General features: G+C 40.2%; 1 protein-coding gene across 1 annotated transcript; it reads right to left on the bottom strand.

Moving 5' to 3' along the window:
• Positions 1 to 712: 712 nt before the first annotated feature.
• LOC311069444 (glutathione S-transferase 3-like) lies at positions 713 to 4,702 on the bottom strand. The gene is made up of 6 exons (XM_084092624.1): positions 4,505 to 4,702; positions 4,205 to 4,256; positions 3,990 to 4,122; positions 3,733 to 3,874; positions 3,520 to 3,645; positions 713 to 1,136 (listed from the first exon to the last, which is right to left on the bottom strand). Exons 1-6 carry the CDS (start codon positions 4,589 to 4,591, stop codon positions 1,014 to 1,016), a joined length of 663 nt encoding a protein of 220 aa, XP_083948750.1. The 5' UTR covers positions 4,592 to 4,702; the 3' UTR covers positions 713 to 1,013.
• Between the last annotated feature and the right edge of the window lie 15,150 nt (positions 4,703 to 19,852).

Here is a 19,852-nt window from a genome sequence, read left to right as displayed (position 1 = left end):
ACCTCTTTCACATGGAAACATCTGCTAACAATGGTAATTTGCATTCAGAGTTGACACCTTTTGGGGGTAGAAGACCATTTGTCTTGAGACCACCTTCCTTTGTGTGCCAGTTATCTCTAAACTCTTAAAAACCTTATTAACTTTTGTTTGACTTATTTGGAAATGAGACACTTGTACCAGTCGCACTGAGACATTTCAAATGATATCAAACATGTATAATACTCGGTGATAATCATTCACATTAAACTATATTCTTGGGTGAATTCAGGTGATCTTAGCATGAGGGAGAGAAGGTGAAGGATGAGGGAATGAGATGTAGATTAGGATGGTCCGGAGGTGAGACTTTCATCTCGATAGTGCACAAGGGGGAGTTCAAATGTTAATTTCCAGCAAGGTCCTTTGTCTACTCGAGGAGTGGTCGTTCCTCAACCAGTTCTTCCAGTTTTTCCAATCTTACAAAATCAACACAAAAATGGGTCACTGAGCACAAAATGAAGGTTCTGCCATGGCCATCCCAGTCCCCTGACCTGAACCCATATAACTGAAGAGAAGAAGCACTAACATGGACTTGGGAATTTGAAGGATCTGGAGAGATTGTGTATGGAGGAATGATCTCTGATCTCTTGTCAGGGGTTCTCCAAACTCATCAGGCATTATAGGAGAAGACTCAGAGTATTGAATAAAAAAAGGGAACCATTCATTGTAGGCAAAGTGTCTTAGAGAAAAACATTTATTTCATAAAGATTTTTCCACCTATTTTCGATTATTTTACTTCAATGAAAGGTTATATTTTTGTGATTTAAAAAAATAAAAGATCAAAAGGATTAACCATGCAGATTTATTTTCACAGGCTTCTTTGTTCTTATTTACCAAGGGTGCCAATAATTCTGACCATGATTGTACTTGTTAAATCACAAGTGCAGATGTGGCATGATGATGATCTGTCTGAGAGTTTATTCTAATGGTCTTTGTTCTTATTTCAGCCTCCTGATGGTTTTCTGAATTTTGATCTTCTAGAAGCTCAACACCTCCTTCACGGTTTTCACATACGCCTCATCAGGCGGAGGCTTTCTTGCACTGCCAGGCTGCAGGAATTTGCTGATTCTTGGTAAGGCCTTCATTTTTTCCTGAAATGCCTGCGATATAAAATTGCATAATTATAATGCAAAAAAAAAAAAAAAAAGTATTATGCCGACCACAGGAATTATCGGTTTGATTCAGAAATGAGAGAACTGGTCAGTCAACTAACTGCTTCACTAAACTGGAACAGATTACTCTCTCACTCACAACTGTATATTCAACAATCAGTACTGTGTTTTTTTTATTTGTATTAAATATAAATTTGAATGTTTAATGAAACTTAACATCACTCTATTCTGAATGTTTGTTCATATGCCAATGTTTGAAGATACAGACAAAGAGTATTTGTAATATATTGTAATGGCCTACCAATTATTTTATTTTTATTTTTTTTGTTGAAAAAATTGGGTCCCACTTTAAATTAAGCATCTTTAACTTCTATGTACAAACCTTTTAATGAATCATTTGCACTTATTGTGTACATACATGTTTTTACATTGCACTTAAATACCTGCATGTAACTACAGCTGTAATTAATAACATCTATAATTGTCCACCTCGATATCAGGACAAGTGTTCTCAATACATCAACACAATAAGTACATTCTACCTAAAAAATACTTTTTTGATTTAAGTACATAATAGTTAAAGACTATTATAAAATAGTTAAAATAGTTAATATAAAGTTTAGGGGTGTAACGGTACATGTATTGGTCCCGAAAAGTCACTGTACAGACATCACGGTTCGGTGCAACTTTTGCTGTTCCCTTTATTTTACTGACGACTGCTTCTCAAATCTCAGAGTTCAATGTAGGATTCGCAAACCGCTTGCTCTTGACAGATGGTGTTCAAAATACTTAGTTTTGAGTTTTAGTTTTATATTGTGTAGGTCTCCTGCTAACTGGCTAATTCACTGTCTTACTGAAATACTTCTGCTAATCAGCTGTGGGCCACGATTACCTAAAACTGTGTCTATAAATGTCTGTCGTTCTCACTACTTTGAGGAAAGATTAAGCATGGAGCAAGATTTGTCTTACCAACGTTTATGTTACATCAGTCATTCACGCTAGAGCTCGGCTAATGTATAAATTGCATACATGCGCTGTTATTGATACAGTTTCCACGTGTTCACCGCAATATATTAGAAAAATACTCGGTAAATAAATTAGTACAAGTAAAATAATCAGTTTGTTGATGGACATGCACTTGTTCATGCTGATGGTGAGGAATTACAGCTGCAACATCTCATATAATGTACCTCAAACTGAGTAGTGTATCACTGAGAGTCCTGCTCGAGTCGTGCTTACGATGGAGGTTCGGGTTGAATGGATAGTTCTTCCAATGTTTCATCATCGGACTCGCGTCACATTGATATGGTAAAATCGACGTAATTGTTCGTTACTGTGTTTAGTTTACGGTGTAGGAAGTCTCAGGACACGCAGAGCTGACGTTGTTATGGCAATGGGAGTTTTTGTTTTCGACACGGTACGCCAATCACAACAGACTGAGCTGTCTGGCCAATCAGAGCAGAGTAGCTCGCGGAAAGGAAGGATTTAGAGAGATTGATTCATCTGACGAGTCGTTTAAAAATCATTGAAAATGTGGTGATGCACAAATGTATATTATGAGGAAATGAAACCTACGTTTTGAACTTCATTTAATTTTAATGACGTGCTCCACAAACTTCAAGGGGATTTTATTATAATATTATAATATTACTTATTATAATATTACCGCCCCTTAATCTGCACGTTTCCACCCACGGCGCCACCATTTGGTTTTCGCAAGCGACAACAGTGTAACCAGTTCTAACACAATGGCAAAGCATGCAAACTGTTCTGTCGTTGATGCACATACAAGAACTGAACACTATTTAACCAAAAAACGTCACAGCTTTCACAGCACAGAACTGTGTCAAATTGTGTTAAAGTTAAACATGAGATGAATCAATGTAACTCCACAACAACTACATAAATTCAGAAACGTCCAGGTGAGTCTAAAAGTTGCAACCTCTTCCTGAGTCTCTGTAAGGCTGCACACTGGTTATTTCTGAGATGTTGGATGAGTGAGATTATTTGTGTGTTTTGTTATTGCTGGAGTTTCTGAAGCTTGTGTAAAGGATCGGTTCTGAACGGAGGCGGGGAGCAGTAGCTCATTTGCATTTAAAGGGACACTAACAAAAACGTGTGTGAGTGTTTTCACTCACACCGAAAAAGGGGCAAATTTGACATGTTATAAATATAATAAATGAGTGGGGGGATTTGTTGCTTTTTCCTGTTGTACGGAATTCGTATCGAACCGCGACCCCAAACCCGAGGTCTGTACCGAACCATGACTTCTGTGTACCGTTACACCCCTAATAAAGTGTGACCAGGAATGGTATTGTTAAGTCCAATTTTGGGGTTGATGGTCTGTGTGGGAAAGCGTGGAACAGATCACCTGGATTTTGGGAAAGGTTGACAGTATTGTAGGGAATAACTCCTGCAGCATCAGAGAGGCTTCCAGAAGATGAACGTCAGCGCGGCTCAGCTGGTTTCCCACCAGGAAATTAGAGTTTGCAAGACCCTAAAAAAGTCATATCAGAAAATGCATGATTTTGTGGATAATAAATGCTTAAAAATGGGAGGAATGAATAGTCAGAGCTATCAGTACCTTTTCAAACACAGGAAGGAAGCGCTCTTTTGCCTTTTGCTCTATATTACTGAGACTTTTCTGCTTGTTTTCAGGTGGTGTGAAAGCAGACATTATGATAAGATCCATTAGATCACTAGTGCCCTCTGAATACATGTCAATCCTTCAGACAAAAATACAGTGATAATTGCTTAGGTGTGGTGGAAAAACAAGGAAACTTGTTTCAATCTAGTTTCATAACAGTTACGGAACAATTTGCATTAAAAGTTGATATTTACAAAGCCCGTTCTTTAAGGTCTTTTCCGTAGAGGTTGTATTTTCCAGCGATGTAATTCAGGATAGCCCTTGACTGCACAAGCTGCATCCCATCTATTTCAACCAAAGGCACCTGCTGAAACATCAGGGCTCCATCTACAATAAACATAGGAATCACAATAATATACAGGTTCATAAAACAACAAGAGACGATTGATAAGGAATTTACTGAACTTACCATTCAGCAGTTTATCAAACTGCTCCTTTTTGGTCAAAAACACCTCCTCAAACTGTGAACCAAAATAAAATAAAGACCAAAATAAAGGTGAAAAAAAGCATTGATCTCGAGATCACGTTACAATGCACACATTCTATTTCTAAAGCAGCTGATTTGTGATTGTCATATGCAAACAAACTGTAGCCTATGTATTGCACAGCATTCGGAAAAGGTTATGTCAAGTGTTAATCGCGCTCCACTTTTTACAACAGCATTTTTTGCATAGTCATAGACATGGAAAAGTTTTTCAGAGCAACAAACCTCGACTCCAGCTGCGGCCAAAAGCCATCGGATCGACTCCATTTTCCCTCTTCCATTGAAGTAATGCAACACAACTTTCTCAGACATTTTCAAAAATAAAGCGACACTTCAGTCCAAAACGCTTTGCTGCTGTGTGTGCGGTGAATTGTGCAGGCTGTTTAATGTGGACTGTTCAGTGTTGTGTAATAATTTGTGGGTGGAGCTGCATCGGGACAAAGGGCTCATCTGTCAATCTTCTTCCTCTATAATACTGTTCGAATTCCATTTCTTATTTTATTTAATATTCGAATAATATTCGAATATTAAATGCTCAAATTCATCCTATTATTAATATTTACGACATTACACAGTCTTATGGATCGCCAATGCGTGATGTTGATCGGTCTCATATCTTCACAGATTTTGCATATTCTGCAGATTGCCACTTCTTTATTTGTAATTTTTCCATTTAGGGTTTGAAATCCAAACACCTTCCACACATCGCTTCTCAGGCCATGTCCACACTAATACGTTTTCTTTTAAAAAAGTATATTTTTCTCTCCGTTTTGGCCTTCCGTCCACACTGAGACGGCACTTTTATTAATGAAAATGAAGCTTTTTTTGAAAACGCACTCCAAAGTGGATACATTTGAAAACGCCGTTTTCACGTTGTAGTGTGGACTGTGAATCAAATTGTCAGGAGTGGTGAACAATTTTTGACAGTATTGGTATGATAATACAGCGTGGATAACGTGCACAATTGTGTTACGATTCAAAAACTTTATTGTTCATCAGACGAAATTTTCATTTCATTTTCACATGCGTGTAAGCCAAGGCGGCGAGAAAGGCAAGATTGCATTTTTTTTTTTTTTTAAATATACATAAAAAAGCAATATTCGAATAGGAACTTCAGCACTGGAATAGTATTGTTTTTTTTTTTTAAATATTCGAATTATATTCGAATTTCGGAATTCGTTCCAACAGCCCTAACATATATAATATTGTTGTGAATGCTGCTGATATCACTCGAGGAATTAAGTAAATAACACATAGTTACACTGCTTCCTGGGTCAGTTTTCTACAGCTCAAACTTCTCAGACAAGCGTCTGCTGATCGAATGAATGAAAAATAAATAAAAAATGCTCCAGCAGTGATGGTAGTTGAGTCATTCCACGAAACCAGTACGATTTGGACTTACACATTTTTGGATTTTTAACTTATATGTATTACTTTTCTGAACACCCCACAACATTAATTACATATTTAACTTCCAGAAAAACATATTTTCCCACCTCAGGCATCAAATCCTTATTATTATTGGTAATTATTTTAAGATATGGGCACTATTAGTCTTCAACCCCGTTATGGACACTATGGGAGATCTCTGAATATGATTATAAAATATATTTGTATTGAAATCTACATTTTTTTTCCTATTAATCATATGTCCCTCACACTAATTCAGTAACTGTAAATGTAAAATTTACATATAATTTTACATTATGCTATACTAAATCCTGAAATGGGCACTTTTTGTGACAGCAACCTCATAATTTTTTATCAAAGATGTGGCTTAACTTCAGAATTTGAACTAAAATCAGTATTCTTATGATTGCTCTGAACATTTCTGACTAAGTTCAACAAACATTAAATTACTTATTCATAAACTTAAAAAATAATGAATAAAAATGTAGGTGTGACGGGGTTGAGACTATAAGGTAACAGGATTGAAGATGGTAACGGGGTTGAAGAGACAAATACAGCTTAACATATACATAGCTGTTTTTTACTCAAATTCACTGTAAGATTTTCTATGAGCACTGTATTTCATTATGTAACCAAGAAAAACAACAGATATAAATTGCAATTGCAACTCAAGTTTTATTAACCCGACTGCAGGAAAAACAACAATAACTTAGTATACATTATAACATTATAAACTGATTAAATAGGTCATCAAAATAAAACATATTGCTTGTGTGCTTTTTTTATGTGTTTGTGTGTGTGTGCGAACAAACGTGTTTTTGTGTGTTTTTTTGCATGTGCGCGCTTCGTGGCAAAAAAGTAACGGGGTTGAGTGTGACGGGGTTGTGATTTTTTTGCTTGAAAATGGCCACTGCTCTACATGTAGTGAATAACAGGAGAGCACATGACATTCATGGTATTAATAAATCATGTATATTGTTGAAATAACAAAGATCATTTTCACAAGTAAAAGAATTCTATCTTTATTTGATGTAACAGGGTTGAGTCATTGAGCTTGACAACCACAATATCACAATTCTAAATAAGTTATAGTTATAAAAGAAGGTGGTAACTTGCCTGTGTCTACACACAATGTTGTTCAGAAGACTTCTATGATGTTAACTCCTGTTATTGATGTCACATAAGGATCTGTTCATTAGTTTTATGGGGGAGAATGGTTTGTGTAACGGGGTTGAGGGATTACTGAGGGACGGAACTAAATAATGTGATTTTAATGAATAATCATGAATTTACTTAGAAAAAAAAACATTACCAGCAAAAAAGCACAGATAGATATTCATGGGAATGGCAAAATGTTTGGACTTTTTTCTAATTATATTATTCATATTCCAAGTACACTTTCATAGAAGGCCATGAGGGACATGACAAAATAGGTGGTGTCAACTGAAAAAACAAGATAATTTCTAATATAAAGATAATATGCATGTCATTATTTTTAAACTTTATTAAAGGAGACATTTCAATTGATACAAAAAGCTATTAAGAATAGATTTTGGTCACCCAATAGGTAAAATACACTTAAAAAGGTCAGAGGGACTCAAATCATACCGGTTTCGTGGAATGACTCAGTTAAATGTTAATTTATGCACGTATAGACTAATTTAGATTTTTTTAAAAATGCTACGCCATGCTAGTTTATGACATTATCCCAAGCCGTTTATGCACTTCACTATGACTGGTCAAATTATAATTGTGATTCAAAACGTAATGATGTAAGCTGAAAGTCACGATTACTGAGCAGAAAAGTGGACAAAGATTCTTTCTGTTAATAAAGTTAATAAATTAAGTTAATAAATTAAAGAAATTGTGCACATATTTTGGTACGTGTAATTTTCATATAAACCTTTGGTTTGCCAATACAAATGATATTTTAGATCTAGTTACAATTGTTAAACATGTATTAAATGTATTAACATTAAAGGGATAGTTCACCTAAAAATGAAAATTCTGTCATCAATTTACTCACTCCACCAAGTTTACTCACTAAGTTGTTTTAAACCTGAATGAGTTTCTTTCTTCTGTTGAATACAAAAGTTTACTATCGATTCGGTTCACTTGTACTGCGTCACTAGGCACATTGGGAAAACTCCTTTTTCTCAGATTACTGAAGCCTTATATAGAATAAAAAATTAACAAACCTATGGCGCTAAAGCCCATCGAAATGGGCGGAGCTACCCGTCTATATAAGCGGGCGTTCCCCCAAAGGATCTCAGACTAATTCTCCTTCAGCGATGAGATCTTCTCTTCACTGGACTCCGAGACAAGACAGAAGAAGTCTTCTCGCTGTTGAACGAGCCTCACAGCGGATCAAGCTGACTCTGCAAGCTACTGAGCGGCGCTGTGCGAGCAGCTGAATGACAACGCTCTGCACGCAAGCTGATTCAGCCTCTCCACCGCGGCTAGCTGGCGACTACTTTCAGTGCTAATTCTGTGCAAATTTCCGCTGTCACTCGGCGGCTGAGAATTGACGCTCCTCCCCTGCAACTATAAGGTAAGTCTAACGGAACATATTTATATCTAAAAGAGCATCTTTTCGCTGGCATTTGTTCAAGCGAGCACAGCGCTGACAGCTCAGCTACTTAGAATGACGTTCCTGTGACTATCAGGTGAGACTCATAAAGCATATCTCCCTCTAATGAATGTGTCGTGGCAGGCCATCCCCAGAGTATTGAGCTGGATTTTGGGGGCAATCAAACAAGGTTGCTCACTTCAGTTTGCTCAAAGACCTCCACGCTTCTGGGGTGTGGTCTGCACTTCGGTACGGAGTAACATGGCGCACGTCCTCCGTTCCTAAGTGATGAATTTGCTAGTGAAAGGAGCTGTAGAAAGAGTTCCTCCAGCTAACAGCGAGTCAAGCTTTTACAGCTGCTACTTCCTCATTCCCAAGAAGGACGGTGGCCTCAGGCCCATCCTCAATCTCAGGCATCTGAACCGCGCCCTTACAAAAAGGCCAGTCAAGATGCTAAAATTGAGACAAATCCTCTCGCAAGTGTGCCCAGGGGATTGTTTTTTTCTCAGTGGATCTGAAAGATATATTTCGTATCCAAATAGCCCCATATCACAGACCATTTATGAGATTCGTGTTCAAGGGGGTGGCTTACCACCCTACTGTCCTTCCATTCGGACTGTCTTTGGCACAGCGCACTTTCACAAAGTACCGTATATACCCGACTATAAGACGACCCTGAATATAAGACGACCCCCCCATTTTCCAGACGTATTTTTGGGACAAAAAGAGATTTTTGTGGAAAAAATCTGGTTTTCAACAGAAAATAATTTTATTTGAAAATTGCAGTGATAATTCATTCTCTCTCTTCCAGCGCACACACGCGCACCTCTCTGTCTCTCTCTCTCTCTGCGTCTCGCGTGCGCACCTCTCTCTCTCTCTCTCTCTCTCTCTCTCTCTCTGCGTCTCGCGCGGCAGAGGAGCAGCGTTTTAATTCAGTTAAACACAGATATTATGTTGCTTCTCTAATTTTACATGCAAGTATAGCCGAAATCATTTGTCTTAATGGGTCGCGTTTCAGTCACTATTTCATATTTATTCCGTTGTTCTTTCTCCCTTTCCCCACGTGATTTTGTCTATATCGCGAATATAAGACGACCCCCCATTTTTCAGCCTATTTTTAGGACAAAAACCTCGTCTTATATTCGGGTATATACGGTACATGGATACGGCCTTCTCCCCTCTGAGACAGAAGGGAGTGTAGAAGGGATCGTATTGGCCCAGTCTAAGATCGAGTTAGACACTCACAGATCCTTGCTCCTCCCTGCCTGGGACTCAGGAGCCAAGCTCTTAGCCAAGAGCAAAGACTCTCTGTCTGGGAGCAGTTCTCGATTCTGCCCAAATGTGAGTCAGGCTTACACTAGAGCGTGCTGTGGCTATCTAGTGGTTTGCTGCGTCTTTTAGAGTCAGGGCTTCACTCCCCCTCAGAACATTTCAGTGGATACAGGACCTTATGGCGTCCGCATCATCGGTACTTCTGCTGGGCCTGCTATACATGCGGCCCCTGCAGTACTGGCTGAAACCCCGGGTTGGACCATGGCTGCATTATGACCCTGCTTGGAAGGACCCTCGTCGGTTCCAATCTGGCGTGGACCTGGGTTTGGTCTCCAGAAGTAAGATGGTCTCGACAGATGCCTCCAACACAGATTGGGGAGCCCTGTGCGAGGGCAGGCCGGCTTCCGGCTCCTGGTCGAGCACGGAAAAACTGCAGCACATCAACTGCCTGGAAATGCTGGCAGTCTTTCTGGCCTTCAGGACCTTCATGCCAGACCTGAAAGGACACCATGTCTTAATCCACTCCAAAAACCACCAAGGTGAACTCTAATTTGGGCCTCTGTAGGGACGCCTCCTCTCATGGGCACAACTCAATCTGCATTTCCTGAGAGCAGTGCCCTTGCCGGGCAGACTGAACCAAGGGGCAGACATGCTGTCCCTGGGTCACATGACCTCAGAAGAGTGGACACTCCATCCCCAGAGCGAGTTCTGCGTAACTGGCCATGCCATCATGCTGCACGACTTGGCGTTTCACTGCATGATTCTATTAGGCTTCATTAATCAGAGATAAAGGAGTTTTCCCAATGCGTCTAGCGACACAGTACTCGTTCCCGTTATCTTATGTTAAAACGTTACGTTAGTAACCGAGTACGTTATTTTGAAGAATTTGGTTAACCAAACAGTTCCATAGTATCAGTATTCCACAGTTCCAGACTTCCATAGTATATTTTATCCTACTATGGAAGTTAATGTGGACCAGCAACTGTTTGGAATTTTCATTTTGGGGGGGAAGTATCCCTCTAAGGACAAGGGGCAGCATGTTTACTACTAGGCTGCTGTCACTTTAAGACCTGCACGCATCTAATATACAGACACACATCCGATTTTCTCTCAACTTATTACTTCAACTTTAGACATAACCTACTGTGTGTATTTGACATTGAGTCACTAAAGATCTCTCTGTCAATTTTCACTCCACAGTCTACACTCCTGTATGACTGGTGATGCTTGACTGCATGATAGATTTTACAAAGTTCTGCAGCGGAGATTTTGTCATCCTGAGGGGATGTTGCTTCTCAAAAAAATGACCTAAGGGAAGACGTACCTGCGGCTCGTTGGTTCTTTTATGTTGTTCCGTGCTGGCATGTTGGTCAATGGCGGCTTTCCCTTGACTACTAATGTCCACTTCATGGCGACAACATGGTGCAAAATCCATGAAAAGCGTCTCTACTGCTTTTTGATATAAATTCGTGCTCTTTTGTCCATTCCAGATAAAATGAGGTCTGACGTTTCGGCATGTTAACGTTATGATGACGTAGCCAGCACGTGGAGGCTTGTTTATGTTTTTAACCAATGATATATCATATATTTATTTGACACCGCTTTCAGCCAGTCATTTGTTTGATCAGAGATCTTATGGCATTAGACAGTCCCTCCAGGATTTCACGATTTTTTTGTGTGATTTTTGCGATCAAAATGACTGATTTTGTGGTGGTAATTTCCATTTTTATATTTTATTATTAGGACATCACATTTACCATAATAGTATTATGTCAGATGCACAATAGTCATACATGACACAAATCACAAACAAAATGCATAAAGATTGTTTATTTTGGTCTAATCAAATTCTCATCAAATTAACTTTTAAAACAACCTATGGGCAATTTTTCTACCTGACCTATGTAAATTCCTGTGTGTAAATCCTGAGTTGAGGGGTCCTGAGCTGCAGAAGGCAACCAGTTACTTATAGTGCGGCGTTTTGCATGGCGTCCCCACTGCATATAGCTACGCAATACGAAGTGACCGTTCGAAAGGGAACTACTCGGTTACTATCGTAACCTCAGTTCTCTGAGAGTAGGGAACGAGTATTGCGTAGCCGGCCGCACTATAGTAACCTAGCAAGTAGTCGTTAAACCTGCTAAAATAGCGTTTTTCAGGGACTAATATCTTTATTTTACTGTCTATGACTAATATAGGCTAAGGCCGCGCCCCCTTGGCGGGCTCTGACGTGTAATGGCGTGATGCTAGCTCACTGGCGCACAACGCCCGCGCCATTGGATGTGCAGTTGCCGCAGCACAGCCAATGAGTGAGCCAGACACTCACTGTGCTAGCTGTGCACATAGATATCATGGCTGCGTTCAGCCCCGACAAAACGTTGCACAATGTTTTTTAAACAGAAACGGTGATGCGTTGAACACACTGTTCTGATGACGCAAGAGTTGCAACTATGGCAGCTGAGAAGGCCATTCTTTGTGTTCTTTGTGAAGAATTTTCGGAGCCTGATGAAGTCGGTATAAATATGTGTTTAATACTACAAAATATGCCCGATGTTACAGTTACTGCACTTGTCACCCAGAACAAAAGAGAACATCCCAATCGAGTGAAGGGATTGCTGAAACTGAAATGGAAGCACACATCTTACCTAATTCAGACTAAAACACATCTATTTAGCCTCACATACTGACTTTATTTGTAGTTCATACTGTTTTAATACCCTGTATTTTCTTTCTCATTTTTAGGAAAAGCACTTATTTACCATTGTTTATTTCTATACCAAATGTCATACACTTGCAATGAAGCTAAAAATAGAAACAACTACATCATTATGTTGATATCCTATATTTTTACAATAAAACTTACGACAAACATGTCTTCTAATATCCTCAGTTGTTGCGTATACCGAGCTGCATCGAACACATTTGTAAATTACTTTCCTTGAACCCATTGTGCCAGTTCACTTCTTCTTTTCTTCTTCTTGTTGAGTTTTTTGGCGATGCGAGTTCACTTTAATACCACGTGCCTTATATACATGTTGCTGCTGATTGGACTGCAGTTCTGACACACCCACCAAACAAGAGAAAACGTATCTCAAACCCCGTTGCACACCGGTGCACGCCGTTTCCAGGAAACATGACGTTCAACCCAGAAACCGTAGCAAAACGTTGCGCACCGTTTTGAACTTGAACGTGCCCCATATAATAAAGGCTAGATGTCTTGTGCGCGCTGCTGGCCAATGGAGGTCGACGTCCGCACGTGGCGGCCATCTTGCCACAGACAGCTCGCTCACTCGTAACATTGTGTTTTAATGGTGCATGTACTTTTAAATAACCATAACTTGCTCAATTTTCTACCGATTTTCAAACAGTTTGGTTTGTTATAAACGTCAGAGATGTAGTTATGACACTGCATACATATGAATAATTATAACATACATGTTCAAGCATTCGGAATTATAGCCACGTTAATAACATTTGTAAGAAACCAAACCGTTTGTAAATCCGTCAAGATTTCAGCGAGATAAGAGTATTTGTGTTCGTGCTGATCACTCACCTTACATCAGAGCCTGCCTGTGACAAGATGGCTGAACGGTGATGCCGGAAGAGACTCTGCCGTAAGACATCTAGCATTTATTATATGATATCTATGGCTGTGCAGCTGCAAAATGCGGTTTTACATTACAGGCTTCAGTAAATCGAGGAAAAGGAGTTTCCCCTTTTCCCGCAACATCTGTATCCACGTAAAAATGCATTGAAACTTTAATTAAACTAGAGATATTTCAATTGGGTGATTATAATTTAATGTTTTGTGAGGTCTTTTTCATTTTTGTGATTATTTTGCGGTTAAATTAGGAATGATGCTGGATCGCAAAAAAAATGCGACATTTTGTTGATTTTGCGTTATATTCAGCGATCGCGGAATCGCGAAAAACTGGAGGGACTGATTAGACGCTATGCTGCTGCGTCCCATTAAAGATTCTAGAGAGGGTTTTTTTTTAAGGCCGATTCAGCGCAACTCCAAAAAAAAGGACAAATGAGTGGCTTGAGGCTGCGCCGGACGCCGGACCCCGGACAGGGGGCTTAAAATCCGGATTTATGGCCACCCTACCTGTATGCTACTGTGTCACCTGAGTTGTAGGCTGAAGTATGTGCTTGAAGTTTGGTCCTGACATCAGCATTTATCCAGGGTTTTTGGTTTGGGAATGATTAAATACAGATTTTTGGGTAACACTTTATTTTGATGGTCCCTTTTGAACATTCTGTTGACTATAAGTAACTTTGTAACTACATGTCAACTAACTCTCATTAGAGTGTTAGTAGATTGTCTGCTTAATATCTGCAAAATCTTTATTGTGATACTCCCCAACAGACATTCTACTGACTATAAGTAACTTTGCATCTACATTTCAACTTATTCTAACCCTAACCCTACCAGTCTACTGATACTTTACTAACACTTTAATGAGAGTTAGTAGACATGTAGGTGCAACGTTACTTATAGTCAACAGAATGTGTTAAAGGGACCATCCAAATAAAGTGAAACCGATTTTTGGAACAATGTTTTCAGTACACATATAATCAGTGACAGAGTGAGTGTATGCATTAATGTCTGTGTCTGCTGCATCACGGAAAATCTGCCAATCCGTGGTTTGAAAACATTCCTGAAGTGTGAAAATGGTTTCCTCACTCCATTTATAAACTGACGCAATAACTGGTTTTTCTGCTTCAGCTTTTGTTTGTATGCAGGCAGAAGGAGAATGGAGATGGGATCAGCTTTACCAAACTCAGAGCGGGGGAGAGGTTGTGTCCTTGAGTGCAGTAACAGTGATCAAGCGTCTGCTCAGCTCGCGTAGGAAAAGTTATATGTTGGATACATTTTGGGAGAACTTTTTTTCAGATTTGTCCTATTAAAGTCCCAGACGATATTAAAAGCAGCATCTGAATATTTGTTCTCTAGACTGTTTATGGTTTCATACAGAATGTCCAGTGCTTTACTTTTATCCGCCTGTGGAGGTAGGTGCAGAATGATCGAACTAAATTCGCGTGGAAGAAAGAATGGATGTATTTAACTGCAATGAGTTCGGCTTCAGGACAGCAATGCTTAACAACAACTGAAACATCTGAAACACAACACTTTCTGATGTCTCGCTGAAATATTATCCAAGCATTTAGCTCTTCCATTTTGTTGACCAGCGACTGAACATTTGCTAGAAGAATACTCGGAAGAGGAGGTTTAAAAGTACTTTTCCGAGATCTGCACAGAATCCCAGCACGTTTGCCTCTCTTGCACTCTGTTGCTATACAATGCTAAGATATATGTACAATATATGTGTACAAAAACAATAAAAAAAATAAAATAAAAAAAAATTAACATTACAATGTCTAGAAATCAATTTCAATTGTATATTGGGTTTAATTTGCCATTTTATGAGATCTACTACTAATATATATTGTTAGTGCCGAGAATTTTCATGTGAATAAATCCATAGATATGCGAAAGTAGCTTGTGTACATTCATGGTCTAGTAGAACTTTTGCCAAGCGTGTCAGAGGTTCTGGGTTCTAATCCGCACTCGTAGGCCTATAGTTTTTTGTTTTTGTTTTTTTTTCATCAAAACTTAGATTAAAGCACACATCCGTGTGTGAAGACAAGAGAACACTGTATCCGCATCACTGATAGCAGCGGCAACGAGTACTCGAAACGAAATGAATACGATGTTTTATTTATTTGTATTAGGTATCCGTGCCGCCCGAGTTGTTTCAATAAGTGGTGGGGATAATATCGACCCTGGCAAAACCCCATATTTTTTCATATTTTTTATGTCAGTTCTGTCTGAAACAATTCAGACAGAACTGACATAAGGGAACTAAGTGGCTGATTAGGGCCCCCCAAGAGAACATGAAATAACAGCTTGATTTTTTTTTTTTTATGATATATTAGGTCAAATGGACAATGTTAATTATAGAAAAACGCATTATTATTATTATTTTTTTATAAAAAGCACAAAATTATGTTAACGGTGTAATGAAAGGTCCACTGAAGGCAAGGCAAGGCAAGGCAAGGCAAGGCAAGTTTATTTATATAGCACATGTCATACAAAATGGCAATTCAAAGTGCTTTACATAGAAGAAATTAAAATAATAAAAACAAATAAGAACTAGATGTACCGCATGGCGGTACAAAATATGACCGCCGCTCAGGCCTGCACTGGCTTTCCACAAAAATAAATGACGTGGAGTAATTTGGCTGTATTCCGTGTTTATGTATATACCTAAAAAAAGTAGTAGTATGTGCATGTCTGTCTGTGTGTGTGTGTATGTGTGTGTGTTTGTGTATGTGTGTGTCTGTGTGTGTGTGTGTCTGTGTGTGTGTGTGTGTGTGTCTGTGCATGTGGATTTGTATGTGTGTGTATGGGTGTATGTCTGTGCGTGTGGATGTCAGTGTGTGTGCATGCTTGCGTTTGTTTGTATTCCTGCATGTGTGTGTGTGTGACAGTATCATCCTAAACCAGCAACCCTTCGCTCAACACCACCATCTACAGGCCGATGAGTGTACAGTCACTAAATGTGCACATAAATGAATTTATTTTATACCCCCCCATGGATGAAATTCTACGAAACTTAGCATACCCCCAGAGGATGTCAAGTTAATCATACACATGAAATATGGTGTAGTTCTGAACATCTCAACTGAAGATAGGGGCGAAGGACCCTCCCATTCAATTTCTACAAACCTCTACCAAACGGTTGAGGTGCCTGTTGATGGTAAAAGTCAGTTATCTGATTTCGGCATGGGTTTGTTGTGTTTTACTGAAATAAAAAACATTTTTTCCCCAAAAAAGTGGTTTTATCTTGTAGCCCTGGTCTCAGAGTTGTAAAAAAACAATGTTAACAAAATTAAACTCATTCCCACTGTACCTAGTAGAACACTTAAGTAAATGTCCCATTGAAATTAATGGGATTTTATGGATTTAGGTGAAGAAAGTGTACACATAATACATTTTGGTCTGTGCCATGAAGAGAAAACTGATTCAACTATATAAACTATATATTTTCTGAAAGCGTAGACTCTCAGGATGTGATCTAACATGGCATGAAACATGTCCCACCCACGTCATTAGTATACTGCCCAAGCAAAACACATTGGGTATTGGTAAATCGGGTATATGGCTGATACCTAAAAAAAGTAGTAGTATGTGCATGTCTGTCTGTGTGTGTGTGTGTGTGTGTGTATGTGTGTGTGTTTGTGTATGTGTATGTGTGTGTCTGTGTGTGTGTGTGTCTGTGCGTGTATGTATGCGTGCGTACATGTGTGTGCGCGTGTGTGTTTGTGTGTGTGTGTGTCTGTGCATGTGGATTTGTATGTGTGTGTATGGGTGTGTGTCTGTGCGTGTGGATGTCAGTGTGTGTGCATGCTTGCATTTGTTTGTATTCCTGCATGTGTGTGTGTGACAGTAAGTATCATCCTAAACCAGCAACCCTTCGCTCAACACCACCATCTACAGGCCGATGAGTGTACAGTCACTAAATGTGCACATAAATGAATTTATTTTATACCCCCCCATGGATGAAATTCTACGAAACTTAGCATACCCCCAGAGGATGTCAAGTTAATCATACACATGAAATATGGTGCAGTTCTGAATATCTCAACTGAAGATAGGGGCGATTAAAGCAGAATAATATTGCATTTTCATTTTTTATGGGAGGGGCGCAAATCACAAATGAGTGATTATGGGCTAGGTTGATGTGGGCCCTTAAGACCAACATACCATAAAAATTTCTTCATCCTCGGTGCCACGGTTCAGGTAGTTATTTAGGAAAAACTGCATTTTTTGGGTTTGGGGGGGCCCAGCGTGGGGGGGGAGTGGCCCCCGGGGACCAAACTAAATTTTTCCGTAAAAGTCTAGTGGGGCTACATGCCCACCAAATTTCATGTTCCCCGGTGTTTCGGTGTCCCTGGTATCGTTGACGGAAAATTCAGTAGATTGACGAAAAAAAAAAAAAAAAAAACTTTGATAATCCCTATATGACCGCTTTCGCTAGCTACGCTAGCGGCGGTCATAATAATATTGCATTTTAATTTTTTATGGGAGGGGCGCAAATCACAAATGACTGATTATGGGCTAGGTTGATGTGGGCCCTTAAGAGCAACATACCATCAAAATTTCTTCATCCTCGGTGCCACGGTTCAGGTAGTTATTTAGGAAAAACTGCATTTTTTGGGTTTGGGGGGGCCCAGCACGGGGGGGGGAGTGGCCCCCGGGGGCCAAACGAAATTTTTCCGTAAAAGTCTAGTGGGGCTACATGCCCACCAAATTTCATGTTCCCCGGTGTTTCGGTGTCCCTGGTATCGTTGACGAAAAATTCACGGGGGGCCCAGCGCGGGGGGGGAGTGGCCCCCGGGGTCCAAACGAAATTTTTCCGTAAAAGTCTAGTGGGGCTACATGCCCACCAAATTTCATGTTCCCCGGTGTTTCGGTGTCCCTGGTATCGTTGACGAAAAATTCACGGGGGGCCCAGCGCGGGGGCGGAGTGGCCTCCGGGGACCAAACGAAATTTTTCCGTAAAAGTCTAGTGGGGCTACATGCCCACCAAATTTCATGTTCCCCGGTGTTTCGGTGTCCCTGGTATCGTTGACGAAAAATTCACGGGGGGCCCAGCGCGGGGGGGGAGTGGCCCCCGGGGACCAAACGAAATTTTTTCGTAAAAGTCTAGTGGGGCTACATGCCCACCAAATTTTATGTTCCCCGGTGTTTCGGTGTCCCTGGTATCGTTGACGAAAAATTCACGGGGGGCCCAGCGCGGGGGGGGAGTGGCCCCCGGGGACCAAACGAAATTTTTCCGTAAAAGTCTAGTGGGGCTACATGCCCACCAAATTTCATGTTCCCCGGTGTTTCGGTGTCCCTGGTATCATTGACGAAAAATTCTCAGGGGCCCCAGCGCGGGGGGGGAAGTGGCCCCCGGGGACCAAACGAAATTTTTCCGTAAAAGTCTAGTAGACCAACATACCATAAAAAATTCTTCATCCTCGGTGCCACGGTTCAGGTAGTTATTTAGGAAAAACTGCATTTTTTGGGTTTGGGGGGGCCCAGCGCGGGGGGGGAGTGGCCCCCGGGGACCAAACGAAATTTTTCCGTAAAAGTCTAGTGGGGCTACATGCCCACCAAATTTCATGTTCCCCGGTGTTTCGGTGTCCCTGGTATCGTTGACGAAAAATTCACGGGGGCCCCAGCGCGGGGGGGGAGTGGCCCCCGGGGACCAAACGAAATTTTTCCATAAAAGTCTAGTGGGGCTACATGCCCACCAAATTTCATGTTCCCCGGTGTTTCGGTGTCCCTGGTATCGTTGACGAAAAAATTCAGTAGATGACGAAAAAAAAAAAAAAAAAAAACTTTGACAATCCCTATATGACCGCTTAGAAAAATAAAATAAAATACAGTACAGTACAGTACAAACAGTCGGACGAACAGCGGCACAGTGCTCATTCAGTAAATGCACAGCTAAACAGAAGTGTTTTGAGTCTGGATTAGAAAGTGTCTACTGTAGGAGCACGTCTGATCTCCTCTGGAAGCTGGCTCCAGCTGCGGCTGGCATAATAGCTAAAAGCGGACTCGCCAGTCGCCATGTTTAGAGTGAACCCTTGATATTTCTAGCTGATATGATCCTAATGATCTGAGTGATCTGTTGGGTTTATATTCAGTGAGCATATCTGCAATATATTGAGATCCTAGGCCATTGAATGATTTATATACCAGTAATAATACTTTAAAATCAATCCTAAATTTAACTGGGAGCCAGTGTAAAGACCTGAGGACTGGTGTGATATGTTCATATTTTCTGGTTCTGCTCAGAATCCTGGCGGCAGCGTTCTGTATGAGCTGCAACTGTCTTATGGTCTTTTTGGGAAGGCCAGTGAGGAGTCCATTACAATAATCCACCCTGCTGGTGATGAAAGCATGCACAAGTTTCTCTAAGTCTTTTCTGGAAACAAAGCATCTTATTCTTGCAATATTTTTCAGATGATAGTATGCTGATTTAGTTATTGCTTTGACATGACTACTGAAACTAAGGTCTGACTCTAGTGTCACACCAAGATTCCTGACTTGATGTTTAGTTGTTTGACCCCTAGAGTGAAGGTATGCGTTCACCTTGAGAACTTCATCTTTGTTTCCAAACGCAATGACTTCAGTTTTGTCTTTGTTTAACTGAAGAACGTTTTGACACATCCAGCTTTTGACTTCGTCAATGCATTGGCACAGGGAGTCAATGGGGCTGTAATTGTTAGGCGATAGAGCTAAGTAGATCTGTGTGTCGTCTGCA

This window comes from Abramis brama (assembly GCF_963993115.1).
Source record: "Abramis brama genome assembly, chromosome: 19".
NCBI lineage: Eukaryota > Metazoa > Chordata > Actinopteri > Cypriniformes > Leuciscidae > Abramis > Abramis brama.
This window is presented reverse-complemented; position numbering and strand designations above follow the sequence as displayed.

Coding starts and splice junctions, on each gene's coding strand:
- LOC311069444 (XM_084092624.1), bottom strand. CDS start 4,591: ATGTCTGAGAAAGTTGTGTTGCATTACTTCAATGGAAGAGGGAAAATG. Junction 4,257..4,504: donor TGGCCGCAGCTGGAGTCGAG/GTTTGTTGCTCT, acceptor TTTGGTTCACAG/TTTGAGGAGGTGTTTTTGAC. Junction 4,123..4,204: donor GTTTGATAAACTGCTGAATG/GTAAGTTCAGTA, acceptor TGTTTATTGTAG/ATGGAGCCCTGATGTTTCAG.